Below are 21,997 nucleotides of genomic sequence, written 5' to 3' on the forward strand. Positions count from 1 at the left end.
GGAGTGTGAACTGGGCGACATTATACCCCATCAAGGTTTTGCCCCTCCCCAACCTCCTACCTCCCCAGGCTCCACCCTCAAAATCTCCAGGTCCCTCCCACCCCAGAGCTTACCACCCTAGAGCCAGCATGTCACTTCCTGGTACAACTGGAAAGCGGCAATGGGCACCTCTAGCAATCACCGGAGCAATTTCTAGCAATTGCTGTCCATTCCTAGAGCTACTCGTTCCCATTTCCTGTTTGTACCCGGAAGTGATATAGTGACACCTGTGCTCTTGGTGATGTCACATGCCCCCCTGTCCCTGCTCAGCATTAGGGCCTAGAAAAAGCATCGGGGGCATTTTAGATGCCTAGAAAGAACTTGTTGCAGAGCTCTGACTATGGGGCAACCAAGTAGAGTGTCCAATATAAGGGAGAAGGTAGCCCAGCCAGCCTTTAGGTAAGAGCTAGAAACAGGGATGCCAATTCCCAGGTGAGACCTGTGGATCCCCTTGAATTACAACCCATATGCCAGATTATAGAGATCAGTTCCCCTGGGGGAAAGGGCTGCTTTGGAGGGTGGACTCCATAGTATTATGCACCACTGAGGCCCCTCCCCACCCTAAATCCCGCCCACTCCTGGCTCCGCCCCCAAAGTATTTCCCATCCCAGAGCTGGCAGCCCCAGCTAGAAATCTCCCAAAATTCCAACTGATCTCCAGGCTAAATCTCTTATTATTTCGAATATTTTTATCACTGACAAAAAAAGGTCACAAAACATCAAAATCATGTGCAGAAACCAACACGTTAACGATCTGGAAGCTCTTGAGGTCCTGAGGTGGACAGCAGCTGTTTGAACTCGGATTCTTTTCTCTCCTTTGAATGTCAAGGGAGTCAAATCCTTCCTCTCTGGAGAATTTTTTAAAAGAAAGGAGGGGGGGGAGATTGGGACTGACTCGAAGCCAACCCCTCTGGCAATCTCCCCGAATGGCTGCCAGAAAAGGTTTCAGGGAGAAGAAAAAAAAGTTGCCAGCAATTTAGAGAAGGGGGGGGGGAGAGAGAAGCTAAAAAGAGGTTTTATTGTGAAGGAGTCAAGAACACATTCAGTTCCGAGGAAGCATTCAGCATTCTCAGCTCTGAAGGAAAGTCAAGGCTTCTTGGCGACTCAAAAATGTCGACCTCACAAAAGGCCTTTTTGGGGAGGGAGGGGGGTCTCTTTCAAAGTGGCCAGCCTCCCTGACTGCAGCGGGGGCCAGAGAAATTAGGCCACAGCTGGGTGGCTGAAGCATTTGACTTGGCCTGGTTTCCCTTCGGCTATCCAAAATTTACCAACATTCAACTCTAGTGGAACCTTTAAGTCCAACAAAATTTAATTCTAGCTACGGGCATTTGTGTGCATGTACACTGCTTCATACGCAGAGATGCCACCAATAGGAAAACAAAACAAAACCAGAGTCCAGGGGCACCTTTAAGACCAACAAAGATTTATTCAAGGTGGAAGCTTTAGAGTTCAAAGTGGGGTATTAAAAAACAGCTCTCCTCCTACTTCTTCCTGGCACAGGAATTAGAATATAAATATTTATTTTAAATTTCAAAAAGTCTGCCTGTACCCCTGGCCCATGATTTCAAGTACAGAGGAAGTGATATCTTAAAACCACTTTATATGCTATTAATAACATGATATGGTCTTCTCGTGCAGCGGAATTGAAGCTCTGTCTTGCAGGAACAGAAAATAATGTCTTGGTCTTGGCCCCCTCGGCCGGCATTGTTTTGTAACCGCTCTCCCTGCTCCAGGATGCCGGAGCAACAATAACCCTTTGAAATGCATCCTTAAGACTTTAAGAGCCTCCTTTGGGCTTCACTCAGGAAAGCTCCTCTCCTGGCAAAGCGAAACTTGAGGACATCCAATGCAGCTGGTGGGCAGGGTGTTCGGGACAGACAAAAGGAAGTACTGCTTTACACAGAGAGCAATTAAAAGGTGGGTTTTGCTGCCGGGGGGATGTCCTGAAGGCCGCAGGAATAAGCAGCTTCCAAAGGGGAATGGTGGCTGAGGGGAAACTCCACATTCAGAGGCGTTAATCCTTTGAATCCCAGAGGCAGGAGGTAACATCGGAAGAAGGCCTCAGCCTCTATGCGAGGGGTAGTCAAACTGCGGCCCTCCAGATGCCCATGGACTACAATTCCCATGAGCCCCTGCCAGCGTGCTGGCAGGGGCTCATGGGAATTGTAGTCCATGGGCATCTGGAGGGCCGCAGTTTGACTACCCCTGCCTCTGCCCTCAGCCTCAATGCCCTATTTTAGCAGAATAAATGAAACTCTTCGGAGGCAGCCCCAGCATTCGGAAGGCTGACTTCAGGAATACGAGCACAACAAAACAACATTTTATTGTGTGTGTGTTTTTGAAAGTCCACAGGCAAGTCCAATCATGACATATTTACATGAGCGCAGTATTGTATCAAAACAAATGCAAGGGATTGAGAACCTTTTCTACTTCTTGGATTTCCCCCCTTGTTTTGTTTACTGATCCACACCCTGAATGGCTTGGAAATCCCCCCCCCCTTTGCATCTCCTAGGACTACCTTGTCCACTAGTGGTCAGAATGTACGAGCCGTCACATCCATAGAGGTCCAGATGAACCGAAAGATTCCTTGGTATATGCTTTAGGAGGCGGTGGACTGTTAGTCTATGTCTGCACATTTCTTTCCCCATCCGCCCTCGGGTCTGACGGTGTATTTAGAAGAAGAAGAAGAAGAAGAAGAAGAAGAAGAAGAAGAAGAAGAAGAAGAAGAAGAAGAAGAAGAAGAAGAAGAAGAAGAAGAGTTGGTTCTTATATGCCGCTTTTCCCTACCCGAAGGAGGCTCAAAGCAACTTACAGTCACCTTCCCATTCCTCTCCCCACAACAGACACCCTGTGAGGGAGGGGAGGCTGAGAGAGCCCTGAGATTACTGAAGAAGAAGAAGAGCTGGTTCTTATATGCTGCTTTTCCCTACCCAAAGGAGTCTCAAAGTGGCTTACAGTCGCCTTCCTTTTCCTCTCCCCACAACAGACACCCTGTGAGGTGGGTGAGGCTGAGAGAGCCCTGAGATTCCTGCCCGGTCAGAACAGTTTTATCAGACCCATGGCGAGCCCAAGGTCACCCAGCTGGCTGCATGTGGGGGAGCGCAGAATCGAACCTGGGATGCCAGATTAGAAGTCCGCACTCCTAACCACTACACATGTGCAAACTGACTCCATGGAAGGCCAAAGCGAATTTGAGCAAAACAGCCATGTTTGTTATCCATTCCGTTTATATAAGGTTACGTGGCAGGTCTTGATTTTCCTGGCATCTCCAACTTGAATGACTAGATCCCGTGGTTCTTGAAACACCTGTCTATTTCCCTGTCTATTCGAGACCACCCTGACCTGAAAAGCCCAGGCAAGCTCAAACTGCCAGATCTCGGAAGGTGGGGATTCCATCCTCTAAATACAACATGTTAGATTCAACCCACTTTTTAAAATCTGAGGAGTGGTTTCGTCACATAATCTTACAAAAGCCATTCGTTGTTCTAAACAGAAATAAAAGGACTCACGCCCTGGGTCTAACAATGCAAAAGAGTTTCTAGGTACGGAGGTTTAAATATTGTGCCCATTTAGGATATTCCTTTGTGCTATGTTGTCCCTGAATTTCCCAGTATTAGCCAGCAAAATGGGGGAGGGGGTTGTATTTGCATAGTAAATGCTTGAGCAATCAAAAGCAGAGAGATTGGGGAGAGATGAGGGTGAGCAAAAGGGAGAACTAAACTATAAGACAGTTGTGGGTTCTCATCCGGTTGTTAGTAGGCAGAGTCTTCTGGTCTAGGGTCTGCCTCATTTAGTTCTTTCAGTTTGACTACCCCTGCTTTAGGGGATGGGGGAAGGGGAAAGTGCAAAATCATTGGTTTTGCCTTAATATTCATTTAACACACAACATGGGGGTGGAGGGAAGATCTATTTAGTCCGTGTCCACTTAGAGTGACCTCCTGGGGATTTCAAGGCAAAAGATGTTCACGGATGGTTTTCCATGGCCTGCCTCTGTGTAGCAATCATCAATGTCCTTGGTGGTCTCCCATCCAAGTCCTTACCAGGGCCAACTCTGCTTAGCTTCCAAGATTAGAGGAGATCAGGCTAGCCTGGGCACAAGACAGAGTCACTCATGTGAAATATTCGTCAAAGGACTGTTGTGACGAAAATTCGCCAGGTGCGAAAAGGAAAGTCAACGAGTCCAGTTTTGAAGCATTGCTGAATTTAAAATGCGTACAGCCTGTTGTTTCTGTTTCAGGTCTTTCATTCTGATGTTTAGTGACACCTTTCTTCTGCCTTTATGCAATGGGTACACCGAAGGGTATATACAGGAAATTATACATTAAATGTAAACGTGCCGGAGGATTGGCAATTTTGTATATCTATGGTACACTGCGAAGACAAATGTTGATTGATATAAATGAGAATAAAGCTTATAGCTCATGAGCTGTGATGTGTTTGATGGCACACCCCACCAAGATATTGGGATGTCACCCTCTGTGAGACCTGGGGATCCCCCGGAATTCCAGCTCATCTCCAGACTACAGAGATCAGTTCCCCTGGAGAGAATGGTTGATTTGGATGATGGACTTGGACCCCACTGTCCTCACCTGGCTCCATCCCCAAATCTCCAGGAGTTGTCCAAACTGGATCTGGCAACCCTACTCCCCATACTCCACCTGTGGCTGGGGGACTTGGCAATCTTAACCAAGGTGGTCTGCAGACACAAATCTGGGGCCCCTCCCTGGTCAAATGCACAGGGGGGTGGGGGAACCCTCAGGAATCTTTGTCTCAAGACTCGTATTGGTTCTTGGTTGCCATGTCGCTGGAAGCCTCTTGCAACAAATACCTAACTGGCGTTTGATTGGCCAGACCGAGACCCTGAGTTAATCTGACCTGCTCACCTGCCTAATACAGACATAAGGTAGGTAAATACATTCATTCGAAAATATAGGAGACATAATTTCCAGTCGCAAGAAAGGCTATCATTATTCAAACCTCTCTCTGGCTATTTCCAAGGGTGCTGCATGTGATTAAAGTGATGCCAAAAGGCTAGATTTTATGGTCCTCGGGTCTAGAGTTGCCAGGCCTAGGTTGGGAAATACCTGGAGATTTTGGGGAGGGTGGGGTTTGGGGGAGAGGCGGGACATCAATAGAGTATAAGGCCATAGAGTCCACCTTCCGTGGCAGCCATTTTCTCCAGGGGAACGGGAACCCAGAGACCAGCTGTAATCCCAGAAGATCTCCAGCCACCGTTTGAAAGTCAACACCCTACTTTGGTCTGATTCAGGCTGTTCATATGTGCTCCACAGCCAGGTGGTGCTGACTTTATTATGGAGTCTAACCCCTTGCACAGGGTCAATTTACGTGCTCAAATACATTTCTGGAGCCTGGCTCTCTTTCTAGGGAACATCATGGCCCAGGAAATTTTGGAGATGATCACCTGTTCCACTGGATCCAGCCCCTTTTGTCATTTCAGAAATGTGGACCTGAAATTGATCCCAGAGGTATCCCTTATAAGCAATTCTTTAGCCTCCATTTTTGGCTGGTCACATGGACATTCTCCTCCCACATCGATACCTATTGGGAGAAGCCAGTCTCTTTGGATAGAGAAACCTGAACCTGGGTTTCAAGGCCATTCATGCAGATCTCCTGAGCTCTCACCCCAAAATAAACTAACGTTGACCCTATATTGTTCTTACTGCGAAGCCACCAAGATCACAAGGCCAGCAAGAAAAAAGAGAGAGAGAAAGAAAACCCTAGTGACTTATAAAGCCATTTGGAAGAATTGCTTCTTGTTTGATAAAGAGTCTATAATACTGATACAAATCTCCAAAAATTGGGATAAGGGTTTTTTTGTTTTGATTTTTTTTTTGCTTTGCTTTTCCCCCCTCTTCCCAGTCTCCTTTATTTTGGCTTCATCTCCACCCGAGAGTCGTCAGCATCGAGATCGTACTCTTCCACTTGCCCGCCGGTCCAAACTTTCATGCGGTCGGAGAAGTCGCTGGTCCTGGGAGCCAGGATGAAGTCGTAGATGAGGGAGGCGCTGACGCCGCCGATGATGGGGCCAACCCAAAAGATCTGAAAGAGAATGAGAGCGGTGTTGGGTGTAGGAGGGGACAGAGAAATGCCGATTCCGTGTGTGAGCAGACCTCTGTGACACGGGTGCGAAGGCTCCCTTTCACTTGGAGGAGGGCAGGATGCTGTTTCTGCTGGCTGCAGAGGAGAGGACACGCAGTAATGGGTTTAAACTTCAAATACAACGATATAGGCTAGATATCAGGAAAAAGTTTTTCACAGTCAGAGTAGTTCAGCAGTGGAATAGGCTGCCTAAGGAGGTGGTGAGCTCCCCCTCACTGGCAGTCTTCAAGCAAAGGTTGGATACACACTTTTCTTGGATGCTTTAGGATGCTTAGGGCTGATCCTGCGTTGAGCAGGGGGTTGGACTAGATGGCCTCTATGGCCCCTTCCAACTCTAGGATTCTATGATTCTTTCCAATGTGTGAAGCAAGTCCCTGTTCAAAGGATTGTATCCTATAGCTTTACCATAGAGCAGGCATTTTCAGCCAGGGTTACCAGCAACCCCAGGGTTACGCCAGTTGGGGGAGGGGGTACTCCTGTTGGGGGAGGATTTGATTTTTAAATATATATATACATGTTTTAAAAGATTAACTAACCCGGAGAGGAGTCAGGAGGACAGATCTCACCTGTCCGGGCTGTGGTAGCCTCAAACCCATAGGCTGTACCCCCAAATCTCCAGTGATTTCCTTGCCCAGAGTTGGCAACCCTAACTGGTCCCATCACATGTGATTTATTCAATTTTCTTAGAAGAAAAAGTGTTTAAGGCTGAGTCCATTTGAGTTAAGATCTGCCTTTTCCACCGAACAACTTACCCTAAAGGTAAAGGTAAACTTACCCAGTGATCAGCAAATTTACTTGTCACCACAGCCGAGCCGAAAGACCTGGCGGGGTTAATCCCGCAACCGGTGTAGTCAATCTGTGAGAGGCAATGGAAGGACAATTAGGAAAGGGCACACGTTCCACCAGAAACGAGACATGTTGCAAGATGCTCCCATACGGGGGGGAACAGCTCCCATGCCTAGCAAAACAGCCACTAATTGGATGGATGGATGGATGGATGGATGGATGGATGGATGGATGGATGGATGGATGGATGGATGGATGGATGGATGGGTGGATGGATGGATGGGTGGATGGATGGGTGGAAGGATGGATGGATGGATGGATGGGTGGATGGATGGGTGGAAGGATGGATGGATGGATGGATGGATGGATGGGTGGAAGGAAGGAAGGAAGGAAGGAAGGAAGGAAGGAAGGAAGGAAGGAAGGAAGGAAGGAAGGAGCAGACTTGACACCAATGTAGGACTTGGGCCCATGACAGCCTCTTCTCAGCATGGCCTCCTGAAGGGCTGGGCTCTCAACAAAATCCTTTGAATATCCTTTTTCATCTGGAGAACCTCAGACCGCAACCACCCACCCACCCTGTTAGAGGTTTGACTCACCGCAAGAAGATGACCCAAAGCCACAGAAAGACCAATGGCCAAGGGAGCCGATCCCGAGATGTCCGTCCTCCTCCGGTCCGTGGTCGCCAGCACGCACAGCACCAGCTGCAGGGTGGCAAAGATTTCAATGCCCAGGCCTTGCCCTGCATTGATGCCTTTTGACAGCTGTAAGGAAAGGAGATGATGAAGAAGTCAAATGATTTCTCACCTCAATGGTCTGGGCAGGGTGGAGGACCAAGCCACGAAGCTAGAGGGCCTCTGACAGACCGGGCGGCAATACTCCTTACATTTTTTTCTTTAATGAGAAATTATGTCACAAAAAAAGGAAAGTTCAGGGGGGGAAGCAGGTCATTGGAATGTCTGAGTTATTTTTTTTTTAGGTTAAAAAATTCTGGATTAAAATTCATGCTGTGTTAGAAAAGATGTTAAAAATTAAATTTCCGCTTAATCCTGAATATAGGTTGTTAAGCTTCTTCCCTATGAATTTGCGTGGGGAGGCCAAGGAGCTGCTTTTTTCCTGCTACAGCCACGGTAAGACCAGCAAGAGCCCAGAATTAGAAGACCGCGGAAGAATTTCGGAAACATCGTATTTGGACTTTGGGTGCCGCAGTGTATTAGGCTAGAGCGGTAAGGTGGATTTTGTAGCAATCTGATGTCTTTGTTCTATTCTTTGTCCTTTCTATGTTATCAGCGAAAACTAATACAATGTTCAAAAGAGGAAGAAAGCACAGGGAAAGCACCCGATATTTATTTGATTTATTCATTTGATTTTATAGCCCCTCCTCTCAGCAATTCCTGCCTCAGGGCTGTGAACACTGTGACCGGTGTTGAGTACAACAAAATACATAACAATTAAGTAAAATTAACAGTGAACAGTTAAAACAGTTCCGCAGGGCCTGCAAAAGGGAGCTCCTCCACCAGGCATTTGGTTGAGGTCAGCTTGAACCACGGCTTCCCATTGGCCCCCAAGCCCCCCTCCTGCGACAACCACTGCAAATCCATCCAACCCACTGGGCCTCAGGATGAGTTGAACTGATGCTTTTTCCAGTTTCCCCATTCCTTTGATGCTATTGTTGTCATTAAAGGTAAAGGTAAAGGTATCCCCTGTGCAAGCACCGGATCATGTCTGACCCTTGGGGTGATGCCCTCCGGCGTTTTCTTGGCAGACTCAATACGGGGTGGTTTGCCAGTGCCTTCCCCAGTCATTACCGTTTACCCCCCAGCAAGCTGGGTACTCATTTTACCGACCTCGGAAGGATGGAAGGCTGAGTCAACCTTGAGCCGGCTGCTGGGATCGAACTCCCAGCCTCATGGTCAGCGCTTCAGACAGCATGTTGGCTGCCTTACCACCCTATGCCACAAGAGGCTCTATTGTTGTAATCATGTTAATGCTATTGTTCTTATCACCTTGTTATTACTATAGTTAACTGTATCACTTCTTGTTTCATGTAAACCGCCCTGAGCCATTGGGTAGGGCGGTATATAATAAATAAATAAATGAGTGAGTGAGTGAGTGAGTGAGTGAGTGAACAAAGGAACAAAACAAACAAACAAACAGCAATTTGTAATTTCAAATCTGTAGATTTACAGCCGCCCACCAATGGCTCTCATCAGCTTCAAGCCCCCTTCCTAATTAGATAGTTTAGGGGGGCAGTTAGGGGTCACCCATCGCCCTGTCTTCAACCAGACACCTGGTAGAAGAGCTTGGTCTTAAAGGCGCTGCGGAATTTGGTGACCCCCGACAATGCTGCACAAGCTGTATTGTAGACCAAGGCACAATATCTTGAGCGACGAGCTCATGCCCTTTCGGTTTACATGACGCTTTGTGTTTTAATTCTGCATTTTTTTAAAATTAAAAAATGCAACCTATAGGGAATGTACCAAACCCCTCTCCGCAATGGTTCAAGACAAAGGCTGCACTCAAAGACTAGTCCACACATTTGTTTTTGTCCAGGAGATTCTTTTCAAAGATTAAATTCCCTGCCGGGCAGAAGTTGTCTCATCTGGCAAGCCTTGGGTGTTTACAAGGAGCAAAACCCATGCGTTTCAATGACACGTTGAATCGATCTCAAGGCCAAGCTGGAGTCGGGGAATGTGCAGGAAATGGGGCTTGAAAGGAAACCACCCCTCTCTTGCGTTTCCAGTCTAATTTCCGGGAGATAACTCTTTTTTGATGTCTTCAGCGTTCGGGAGCTTTTTAAGAATGTTTGGACTTTCGTGTCTTAACTTGTGACTCCCTTTCTTTTCCAAAAAGAATCTCCAGCTATCTTGCAGTTACGGGAGTCCAAAAAAAAAGAACAAAAATATTGCCATCCATGGATGTGTCCCAGGTGCATGTCTACACTACAACGTGCTTTGTTATTTGGCAGCATGGTGTGCAGGGGTAGTCAAACTGCGGCCCTCCAGATGTCCATGGACTACAATTCCCATGAGCCCCTGCCAGCTGGCAGGGGCTCATGGGAATTGTAGTCCATGGACATCTGGAGGGCCGCAGTTTGACTACCCCTGGTGTAGTGGTTAAAGATTGGCGGCCTGTATTCTGGGGTTTGATTCCCCAGTCCTCCACAAGCAGCCAAACTGGGTAACCTTAGACCAATCACTGTTCTCTTACGGCTGTTCTTGCAGCGTGGCTATATAAATAGGATTGCTAACCATTGGGTCTGGTCTGGAAACCTCCCAGAATTACGCCTGCCCTCCAGATGACAAGGAGAGCTGGGTTTTTGTAGCCCCAAGCAGCTTATTGTCACCTACCCTTCTTCAGTTTTACAACTCCTCTCCAGGCAACCAAGTTCACTTCCCCTGGAGAAAATGGCTGCTTTGAAAGATGGACCTCATTGCTTTAGACTCCACTGAGGTTTCTCCCTGCCCCAAATCCCTCCCATTCCCAGTTCCACCCCCAAAGTCTCCTGGCAGTTCGCAATCCAGAACTAGCAACCCTAGAAGCAGGTGAGGCTGAGAGAGTCCTGAGAGAACTGAGACTGGCCCAAGGTCACCCAGCTGGCCACATGTGGAGGAGGAGCGGGGAATCCAAACTGGTTTTCAACCACAGCACCAGGCTGGCTCTCATTTCTGGCAGGAGTACAGGCGACCGGGTCAGGTGTATCAATGTAAGGGGACGGATTACACACAACCCAAGAACATGAATAAAGAACTCAAAGGTTAAAGAAACTGAAATATAAAGGCCTCAGGGTTTAAATTCTCCACATACCAAGTTAAAACCACCAACTATATGAAAAATGCATGCAGTTATTACAAAATGGACGACTATATCCCTGCCTTGAGGTTCAGTTGAGGCACAATTCTTCTTCATCTTCGTCTTCTTCTTCTCCTCCCTCTCCTTCTCCTCCTTCACCTTCTCCTTCTTCTTCTTCTTCTTCTTAATGTCATCTCAACTGGATCCCACTTTTTGAAATTATTGTTGTCGATGCCCACATACTCCCACCCACATGATGCCAGACAAGATGGCCACTTGTAAACCGACTCCTTTAGATTACGGTAAGTTTTTCTCTCTTCCTTTCGATTGCAACCTGAAAACACAAACTGGATCTACTTGAACATGTATAAGTTTGCCTTCTTTGCACTATACTTCTGTGACAAGTCAAAACTCTGCTCTCTTGACCACATTTCCCAGGACCCGCTCCTTAACTGGAGATGCCGGGGATTGAACCTGGGACCTTCCGCATGCCAAGCAGGGGCTCTGCCACTGAGCCACAGCCCCTGTGTTCTTGCCTTTCTCCTTCCTCAAAATGCCAAAGCACTCCAAGGAACAATCCCAAAGTGCCTGTATAATTAAAACTGCATATCAAATTGTCTAAAGGGTGCACTTTTAAAAAACAAATCTTTAGAGATGCACCTGTAGCAAAACCACAAGTGAAAAGCACCATTAAGGGCCTCTCTAAAGATAAATGATTGATCAGGGTTAGTAAAAGACCATCAATTTACATTCCCCACAGCCGGACTAGTCAGTTCCTCTGGTCTTTGACAAGTGAGTCTTGCTTATTGCCTTGGAGTATTTCTATTCTGCCTCTTCAGGGTGCTGAAACCAACCGGCTGCCAACCACCAATACCTTCCCCTGGCAGGTTCAGGGATCACCTGCCTGTGGATATTGAGGTTCACCTTTAGTTACATGTCTAGTAGCCACTGAGGGACCCCTCCTCCAGGAATTTGTCTCACCACAATGGGCCAAAACTACCACTACCACTACCACTACCACTACTACTACTACTACTAGTAGTAGTAGTAGTAGTAGTAGCTGTTGTTGTAGTTGTTTGTTGTTTGTTGTTTGTTGTTTGTTGTTTGTTGTTGTAGTAGAAGTTGTTTGTAGTAGTAGTTGTTGTTTGTTGTTTGTAGTAGTAGTAGTAGTTGTTTGTTGTTTGTAGTAGTTGTTGTTGTCGTTTGTTGTTTGTAGTAGTAGTAGTAGCTGTTTGTTGTTAGTAGTAGTAGTTGTTTGTTGTTTGTTTTTGTTAAATTTCTATACTGCCCTCCCAATTCAGGGTGGTGTACATCACACTCCTTTAGCGATGTTTTAGGCTGATCCTGCATTGATCAGGGGGTTGGGCTAGATGGTCATGAATTTTTCAGAATTCATTATAATTCTTTGAATTGGTACGTCCAGGACATTGTGTCGCACAGGTCCTGGTTTAGTTTGGGAAGAGACCCACTTTTATTCCTCTGCTACTTCTCAAAACTAGCCCTTTAATGACAGTAAACCTTTCCTAAGCACCAGCAGGTGAGGCCCTGGCCTTCGTAGCTCTGATAACTCCAAAGCAGGATTAAGACAAAAAAATCCCGAAAACACCAGACCGGCAGTCACATTTATCCGAGCCTAAAGGTTATAAAACGTCGATTACCACAGGAGACGACAAATCGTCCCATTTCGATGAGCTTTTGGTTCAGGGCTGAATTGTCCCCTCGAGTCCGTCTTCCCTGTGGGAAACCTTTCTTGGAGTGGCCGAAAACATTTGGGAATAAATCAGGAGGGCGATTTGAAAGAAACAGGCAGCGCCAGGAGGCTTCTCAGGAAAGCTTGGCATATTGCTTTGAGGCCCCACCTTCCCTTTGGTGGTCACCATGGCTCTCGGCTTGGCGCACCCAGCGGGAAGGATCCGCTAGCCCGGCAAGGATCCCCATGGGCCTCCTTGCAGCACTGGAGCCAACACCACTGTCAAATTCTGCGCGGCCCATCAAAAGCCCTACCTGGCCCCGCCCACTTCCTAAAAACACTCGGTGGGCGCCCTCGGTGGCCACATTGGGGACCCCTGCGCTCTAATGGCTTGTCTGGAAAAGTGTTGCCCAGATGAGCTTAGGGAGCCTGCAGAAGAGTCTGGCTTCCTTGTTTCCGCAGAGAGAGGCAATCTGTCTTCCAGACAACAGACGTGGCTGTGCTCATTACTGATCCCGCAGGGCTCTTGGGGGAAATGAATGCATCCGTCGGGGCTGATGGAGTCTGGAAACGCTACTCAGAGGCTTTAATGGCCGGGTAATGGAAGGAGCGGCGGCTGAGAAGCAGGAATCGGGGCACCAGGCGTTGGGTCGGCAGTCCAGGCTGCCCGTGTTAGAATCCTAGAATCACAGAGTTGGAAGGGATCTCCAGGGTCATCTAGTCCAACCCCCTGCAAAATTTACGAGACCGATCAGACTGAATTTTTTATTTTTTGCCCAAATCTGGAACCCACTTATGGTGACTTCTCATGAGGTTGTCTAGGCGAGAGACATTGAGAGGTGGGTTGCCCTGGCCTGCCTCTGGCTTGCACCCTGGACTTTCTTGGTGGCCTCCCGTCCAAGCACTCACCAGGACTGCTTAGCTACCAAGATCTGACCAGTTCCAGCCAACCTGCGCCATTCAGGTCAGGACTCAGGCCAGTTGCTCCATCTACAAACTACTGGGCTACAGTCAGAGGTTGGCCATAGCAATGACTCGAACCCGAGACTTTAGGGTTGTGCGCTTGGGTCCCTGAAGTGGCCATTCCAGCCCAAAGCAGGCAGCCCCTTCAGTGGCCAAAGCGCACAACCCTAAACCCGAGGGATCATTTATCCACAGAGCATTTGGTAGGAAAGGCCCTTCCCAACTTCTACGGTATTGTTTTTTGCCCGTGCCAACTGGGACCGCCTCCCACTGCAGCCTCCCCTACAAAACCCATCCAGGCTTGTATAAACTTCCTCTTCTTTCCTCTGTTTGCGAATAACACCAGCTGCTGCCCTGCCCATCGCCATGGTAACCCCGCCTCCTCTCTTACCTCAAGCAAGGAGCATATGACAAGCAAAAGGGAGATCCTGTGTGTGCGTTTCGGGGGGCCGGGATAGTCTGAAGGTTGCTTTTAGGGACCAAGTGCTCAAGAAGCTGTCTTCTCTTCTGTACGGCATACAGTTCTGGGGGGGCTCGCTTCAAAGCAGATGTGGGCAAAATGGAGAGGCGGCAGAGGAGAGTGATGAGGATGATCCGGGGCCTGGGGACCGAGCCCTGGGAGGAAAGGCGGAAGGACTTGGGAATGTCCAGCCTGGAGAAGAGGAGGCTGAGAGGGGACAGGAGGGCTCTCTGGAAGTATCTGAAAGGTGGTCACTTAGAGCAGAGGTAGTCAACCTGTGGTCCTCCAGATGTTCATGGACTACAATTCCCATGAGCCCCTGCCAGCAAACGCTGGCAGGGGCTCATGGGGATTGTAGTCCATGGACATCTGGAGGACCACAGGTTGACTGCCACTGACTTAGAGGAGGACAGAGAACAGTTCCTGTTGGCAGCAGAGGAGAGGACCTGCAGTCATGGGTTTAAACTACATGTAGAACAATATCAGCTAGCAGGAAGTCTCCAGCTGAACCAATCAAAATAGAAGAAAATATTATTTGACAATATCACGCAGTGCCTAATTGGAATATGATAACACCGTATCTCCTCCGATGAGCCCTGCAAGACAGTCATCTTATGCTCTTGAATCAGGCACCCAACAGATCTTGCGTATCTCAACACAAGCAAAGAATTCTCCAACGAACGGGGCAGTTGCTTCTGTCTGGCCGGGTCCCAACAGAACAGGGCTTCTTGGAAGGATCCCCTGCTCCAGTGGGCTACAAGGAAGAACCCAACAGGTGGAAGGAACCCACGGGCGCAAGGGATCCCATGTGTTGATTGGAGCACAACTTTAAGGTCCAGAATAAAGAACTTGAGATTGCGAAAGGTTTTCGGTAACTCGGACAACCGAAATCAGGAGGAGACTGAGACAGGGAAGAGCAGCCGTGGAGGATCAAACGTCTCCAGGGAAGGCCATGAGGAGAGCGTGAGAGGACAGAGGGGGATAGAGAGGACAGGTCAGAGGGCATCTCCCCGATTAAGACTTTCCATTTGAGGGGGCAACACCCACAGCAGGGGTGGCCAAACTGTGGCTCTCCAGATGTCCATGGACTACAATGCCCATGAGCCCCTGCCAGCATGCTGGCAGGGGCTCATGGGCATTGTAGTCCATGGACATCTGGAGAGCCAGTTTGGCCACCCCTGACCCAGAGGCCCACGGAGTGATCTAGCGCCCCGCGGTGTCCAGGCATGCTGATAACAAAAGCAAAGTAACTTGACAGCACCTGCACACACCCGCAAGCATTTTAGCCCACTTTTCTCCGCTCACGGCAACCAGCTTTACCACATCAGCCCCTCCTTCCACAGATAGCAACCAAAAAAAGTTGCATCCAATGCCACAAAATCAGGTTTCCCCAGCAACTGGAGGGAAGGAATCCCTCCCAGCAAATCGATGCAGGAAATACATTTTTTGCACACTTGCCATTACAGCGTTTTCAGGCAGCAAGAGAAGACGCTAAGATGAGAAACCCCATATTTAAAAGCAGCATATCTGATTCGCAGATGGTGGGAACGAACGAAGCCGGGAGTGCTAAATCCACTGGGTCTCCAGACAGACAGCTCCCCAGAGTCAGCGGCCTGCCCAATTTTGGCCTCGTTCGGGGTTATTCATAGGTTCCTACACAGCTGTGGAAATGTTGAAGACCTCAGGGACAGTTAATCATATAGTTAGAAGCTGTAAAAATAGTGATGTGCAGCCCCAGGATGGGAGGAGGGATGCAGAACTGAGCATTAAATATTGAGGCCAGCCAGCAACGAAAGCTTAGTCCTGAGAGCTACTTAAGAACGTGGGTTTTTCCGCTCTCAAGAGAATGCAATATTTTAGTCTGGTTTGTCCTTCCATGCAAGAATAATGCACAATTCGGTCTACTCTCTCTCTCTCTCTCTCTCTCTCTCTCTCTCTCTCAAATTTGGTCTGAAGCAATATTCAAAGCAAAGGGGGCTGGGGCACCCTGAGACGTGACCATTTCCTACAAGGATACTGATCCTGGAGATCAGTTGTGATTCCTGGAGATCCCCAGGCCCTACCTGGAGTCTGGCATCCCTGCTAAAAACTCTCACACCGTCTTATCCTGGGTTCCCAGGCAGGCTTTCCACTGATGCCCATGGCCAGCCCCTTCTGCTTTAAATCACTGTAAGGGGAGCCAGTGGTTTCAGGGACGACTCCCTCTCAGGCAGCTGCTGGAATTTATTGCTCAGAGCTGTCTCCCCGCTGAGGAATCCCAGATCCTGAGCAAGAACCCAGCCTGGGAAGCCTGGTTGCCAACACTCTTGGAAGCCAGACCACACTGCTGGCAGCTGGCCATTCTGGGGGGGCCGGGCCGCTTGGCACGAGAGTCCCTGCGGTCCTTTTTGGCTGCTGCGTGGGTGACTCCACTCAGGCAGTGGCTTCGGAGGGAGTGATTCGGTTTCTATTTGACAGCCCCAGCCCAAGCGCTTTCAGGTAACCGGGACAGCTGCTTTGGACAGCGGCTGGAATTCAGTTTGGCTGTCAAAGCCAGCTCTTAAACACGTCAACTTGGACACGCGTCCTGGTACTTTACTTCCCGCTCGGTTGGATTTTGGCCAGAGGGAACAGCCAGAACGCACCTGGGCCATCTCAGTTCCTGAGACATCTCAGTTTGCTCTGCTGCAGAGTTCCCAGCTCCTTTGAGCAGCCGTTTTTTTCCCAGCTGCAATTCATTTCTGCAGTCAATTATCATCCTCCGGGGAGATCTCTGGGCCCCACCTGGAGGTTGGCAACCCTTTATAAATGTCACCCTCCCAGCTCCATTGCCTGGCTGGACACATTTCCTCCACTTCGGTAACAAGAGCTCCCCCCAAGTGGAGGTCCCGCGGGGACAGCTTGAGAAGTTAAAATGCTCCCCCAGAGGGGAGGGGGAGGGGGAGGGGGAGGGGGAGGGGGAGGGGGAGGGGGCCCAGAGGGCTGGGGTAGCCAACCTCCAGGTGGGACCTGGAGGCTCATTCCCAGGCTACAGAGATCAATTCCCTGGATAAAAGGGATGTTTTGGAGGGTGAATTCGGTGGCCTTGTAACCCACAGCGGCCCCTGTCCTTCCCAAGCTCCATCCCCAAATCTCCCAGTTTCCCAAATTTGGGTCTGGCAACTCTACCCCCCCCCCCCATCACCCTCCGGCGGCCAGAGAGAATGTGGTCACCCTACCCCACCCTCACCAGCAAACCACAGTCCCATGTTTGCCTGCAGTATCCCCTCTCCACCTTTAATTTTATGCAACCTTTATTTTTTCCCTTTTGCAAATGACAGCTATGGGGCTGACTTTTTGTAAAGCAGGAAACAATAGCAGGTCAGACAAGGGGGACGGGGGTGTTTTTCTTTCCTGACATTTTCCTGTTGAGAATAGCCTCCTCCAAACACTGCAACGGGGCTGGGGGGGGGGGGGGCGGTGCAATTTGACTGTGGATTTCTCAATAGGAAAAAGACAGAGGGAAGAAAGGATTGCATAGAATCCTGGAGTTGGAAGGGACCGCCGGGGTCATCCAGTCCAGCCCCCTGCAGAATGCAAGAAACGCACAGCTACTGCTCTGAGACCTGCCAGTGACAGGTGGAAAAGTTTGTGACCCCTGAGGGAGGTTAAAGCAGAAAGGGCCCAAGCAAGAAGGAAAAGGAGAACACAGGCTGAGTTTTAATATCCTGCTTCTCACTACCCAAAGAGGTTTACAAACACCTTTCCCTTCCTCTCCCTCAACAGACACCCAGTTAGGCAGTGGGACTGAGAGAGCTCGGTGAGAACAGCTGTAAAAGAACTGTGACTAGTTCCAAGTTACCCATCTGGCTGCATGTGGAGGAGCAGCAGGGAAACTCTGAGAGTGACAATGAAGAAACTGAAAGTGTTCGAGATGATCTGTTCCTTGGCTCCGTTATCAATCCAAAGGGGGACGGCGAGTAAGAAATAGGAGATGGAGAAGGGCAGCCCATGAAGGAGCTAGAAAAGATTCTTAAGTGCCAGGATGTGTTGCTGGCGGCCCAGATCAAGTGCATTCATGCCATGTTTCCACACACACTAAATAACATCCTTTCCACTTTCGATGCCCTTTGCAGCTGGGTTTCATGGTTTGCAAAGGTAAAACCCGCTCACAAACGGTTACTGCATTGTTTAGCCTGCGCATGAGGGCCCATCTCATTTGAAAGTCGGGCAATGAAAAAAAGTTGGTAGGAAGAAGAAGAGTTGCTTTTTATACCCTGCTTTTCACTGCCCGAGAGAATCTCAAAGCTGCTTACAAACACCGTTGCCTTCCTCTCCCCACAACAGACACCTAGTGAGGTGGGTAGGGCTGAGAGAGCTCGGTGAGAACTGCTCTGTGAGAACGACTCTAATGGGACTGTGACTAGTCCACGGTTACCCAACTGGCTGCATGTAGAGGAGCGGGGGAATCAAACCCCGCTTGGCAGTTTCAAAGCTGCCGCTTTTAACCACGACACCAAGGAAGAAAGTGGGATGGGGGGTGAGTTTCATGGCTTCCGTGGACCCCCAAGAAAGACAAATTGGTGAGCTCTCGATCAAATCAAGACTGACCTCTCCGGAGAAGTTAAAATAACTCAACTGTGGCTCTCATACTTGGAAGGCAGCAGAGAAAGAGGAAGCCCGGGCAAGAGATGGGTGGGCCCTGTTTGCAAGACCTAAGCAAGGGGGTCAGCGAGAGGCCGCTAATTCATAAGGTGGCCAGAATTGGGAAGCAACATAATGACGCCTAACACACACACCCTTCCCCAGCCTTCCACCGCCTTGCAAAGGCAGCCCCTCACCCCACCCCGGCTGCCTTTTCAAACTAATGGAAGCTGTTTTTTTGCACCCTGCTTTCTGCTGCCCGAAGGAGTCTCAAAGCATCTTACAATCGCCTTCCCTTGCTCTCCACATCAGGCACCCTGTGCAGGATTTGAACTGTGTTCCGTGGCTCCAGACCAACCCGGCGACCCAACTGAATCTCTCTTCACTGCAGTGAGACAGCCCGATTAGAGAAGAGTTAAGCCAGGGCAGAGAATGGTGACAGGATGACCTGCCGGATGGAGAGAAATGGAGCCAGCCGTTCCCCGTCTTTTTAAAAATGCATTTCTCTGGTTCTGTGTTTCGAGCGAGCGGCAGTCATTAGCGCATCCATTAAAGGGAACCAAAAAGCATCAGTAAAAGAGTTCCTGAAGCGATGCCTGAAAGACCAGGCAGGTGGAAATTCAACGCTTGTGCAGCATCACAGGCAGGAAAGCAGCTGTTAAGGTTGCACCACTGGGGAAATGCTCCATGCTCAAATTCAGCCAGTCTCCACAGCCTTGAAAGCACGTGAACCCGACCAGCACAGGGTGTTGGTCAGAGGGTCAAGGCCTAGGAGAGCTAGGTTCGAATCCCCAGTCTGCCATGGAGGCTCGCCTCGGTCCAGTCCCACGCTCTCAGCCTGGCCTACCTCACAGAGTTGTTGTGAGCATTAAAAGGGAGAGAGGAGAAGAAGGTAAGCTACCTTGGGTCCCCGTTGGGGGGGAGGGGGGAGGTAGGATAGAAATAACGGATCTAAAATAAAGATTGAATGTGGAAATGTTTGAAGACTCTCAAAGGTAATGTCATCGCCGTGGGGTCCCCTTTGCAGAACCAGGATGGAAAAGATTGGACAAAACACAGTTGTCAACTTTGTTCTGGAAGTGACCCTGTCCCTTTGACAGCCACGTAGGAAGCAGAAAATCAAAAGCCCTGGCAGGAGAAAAGTTGGCAGCCCGAAACTTCCTCCCCGCCCCCTGCTTTGCCAACCCCTGGGATGGCAACCTCCCGTCCCCTGGCAGAAGAAACTCTGGACGACTCCCAACCGTGGCTCCCCAGCGGTCAACACCCTCATAAGCCACTTTCACCTGCCTGCGCCAAAACCTTGCACCGAACCTGACCAGATCTGAAGGACGGCTCAGAGAGATTCGGCCAAGAGGCCAGAAGCCCCGAGTTCCGATCTGCACGCACCAGGAGAAGGGAAAGGAGTGGGAAGAGCAGCTGGGGCAATGCCTTACCTCGTTGAGGCCGAGTTTGTTGTTAGGCAGAGAGCTGGTAACCCCGAAAAGAATCGCCGTGGCGACAATGGCACCCAAGCACTGGGCGATCACGTACATGATCGCCCGGAGGATGCTGATCTGGCAGCTGAGGAGAAGGCCCACGGTGACGGCCGGGTTGAGGTGGGCCCCGCTGATGTGGCCGACGCTCTGGGCCATGGTGGCGATGGCCAGGCCGAAGGCCAGCGAGACCTTCACGTTGTCCTGGGTGCGCGGGGTGGTTGTGTTGCTCTGCAGGGGGAACATGAAGCCCAGGGCCGAGCCGATGCTGATGAAGATGAAGAGGATCATGGCGAAGAACTCGGCCACCACGGCCCGCCAGAAGGCCTTCGTTCTGAGTTCGCTGGCCATGGCAGCTTCTCCTCCCCCCTGGGTGCTTCGCGTCTCTCCTCCGGGTTCTCCCCTGCTTCCCTTCTGGGTGCCTGGCTCCCTCCCCTCGGCCTCGCCTGCTTGTCACCCGCCACCTGCCTGCCGAACACGCTGCCTGCCTGGAAAGTCTGGAGGAGAAGCCGAACGCTCCGCTTATTTATAGGGCTTTGGGTGGTCTGGAGGAGGGAAGGGGTGTTCCGCAAAGGGAGGAAAGAACGGGGAAAGGGATGCCGAGAGGAGCACAGAGCCAGTCGCCTGCCAAGTCCCCCCCCCCCTCTCTTCGGCGTCTCCCGCCCCATCCTCCTCCCCCCCCCATCCTCCTTAGCAAACTCTCTGCTAGCTGCTAGCTGTATCTTTTTTTTTAAAGCCTTTTAAAGAAATCCTCATTCGAAGGGAGATAGCGGGAATGCTCACCCAGACACCCAGCAGTCGAGATCTGGCAAATGGACAGGAGTGAAGGCTGTTCTCAGACTTTCTTATCTATCCAGGGACGGGCTGAAATCTCTCTTGACATGCTCATGGGCCGTGGGGAGAAGGGAATGTCAGACGCTCAGCAAAGCGGAGGATGGCGTCTCCCACACAACGGCACCGGGAAGGAAAAAACCTTCTCTCTTCGGTGCCTAAGGGAGGGAAGGCAAGATTTCTCCTCCAGCCAGCCCGAGGAGGGCAAGGTTTGTCGATAAGGAAGCCAGGAGGCATCGCGAAACTCAGAAGAGTTCATTGCAGAGAACTCCAGTCCAAGAACGCTTGTGTGAGACTGGAATAAAGGTGGCCACAAAGACTCCAGTTTATTTTTAATCCGGGGAGTTTTGTGATGTTTTGGGAACGTGCCTCGGTCTTTCCGCGGGGACTTTCTTCAAAACGGCTTCTAGGGACAGCCTGCCAGGTTTGATCGGGGTCTTTTGGAAGGCCGGCTTCAGATCTGGACAGCTGTCTGCGTTTCTGTGCAGAGGACTCCAGCACAGAGGAATAAAACTCTCAACAGAACACTCCTGCGGAGGAACCGACGAGAAAACACTTGCTGCAGGAAGGGATAGTGATGGCCACAGGAATAGACAGCTTGAAAAGGGGATTCCGAAGATTCATGGAGGATGTCTGTCAGGGTGACTGAGGGGAACCTCCACATCCAGGGGCACTAAACCTCTGAATCCCAGAGCCAGAAGGCGACATCAATGGAAGGACTTGGCCCCTCTTTCCTGTGGTTGGCCCCTGTGCGATACAGGAGGCTGGACTGGATGGACCCTCCCTGGTCTGATCCAAGAGGGCTTGTCTTAGGTTCTTTTCAGACAAAGGTCTTGGTCTCTCTGCCCTGTTGTTGGCAGTCCAGGAGAACTGGTTGGCCAGTGTTTGAGCCAGGATGCTGGACTAGATGGCCCATTGGACTGATCCAGTAGATCTCCAGGGGAACTGATCTCTGCCATCTGGAGATCCAGGAGATGTCCAGCCCATGCTCAGAGACCCTTCTCTGAGGTCCAACGCAGAAAGGTCTCAGTCAAATGGAGACACCAAGGACTGAATCCATTATCAGTCGTGTGCATGATTCGGCAGCATAAGAATATCCTGCAGGGGGCACTGAAGGGGGATATGCATTTAGCATAGTTAGGTTAGGAACTTCCTTGTCTCCTCCTATGCCCTGTTTTGCTCCTTTAGAGACTTCCTGCTCCTTCAAGCACATTTCCTCCCTGCTTGCCTCCCCAACAGGCTGAAC

At 49.9% G+C, this 21,997-nt stretch overlaps 1 protein-coding gene across 1 annotated transcript; it reads right to left on the reverse strand.

The window, feature by feature from the left end:
• Positions 1–2,336: 2,336 nt before the first annotated feature.
• AQP1 (aquaporin 1 (Colton blood group)) lies at positions 2,337–20,430 on the reverse strand. Its single transcript, XM_077302897.1, has 4 exons — positions 19,882–20,430; positions 7,541–7,705; positions 6,934–7,014; positions 2,337–6,098 (listed from the first exon to the last, which is right to left on the reverse strand). The coding sequence occupies exons 1-4, from the start codon at positions 20,269–20,271 to the stop codon at positions 5,925–5,927; spliced, it is 810 nt and encodes a 269-aa protein (XP_077159012.1). The 5' UTR covers positions 20,272–20,430; the 3' UTR covers positions 2,337–5,924.
• Positions 20,431–21,997: the final 1,567 nt, after the last annotated feature.

This window comes from Paroedura picta, chromosome 11, assembly GCF_049243985.1.
Source record: "Paroedura picta isolate Pp20150507F chromosome 11, Ppicta_v3.0, whole genome shotgun sequence".
In the NCBI taxonomy this organism is placed as follows: Eukaryota; Metazoa; Chordata; class Lepidosauria; order Squamata; family Gekkonidae; genus Paroedura; species Paroedura picta.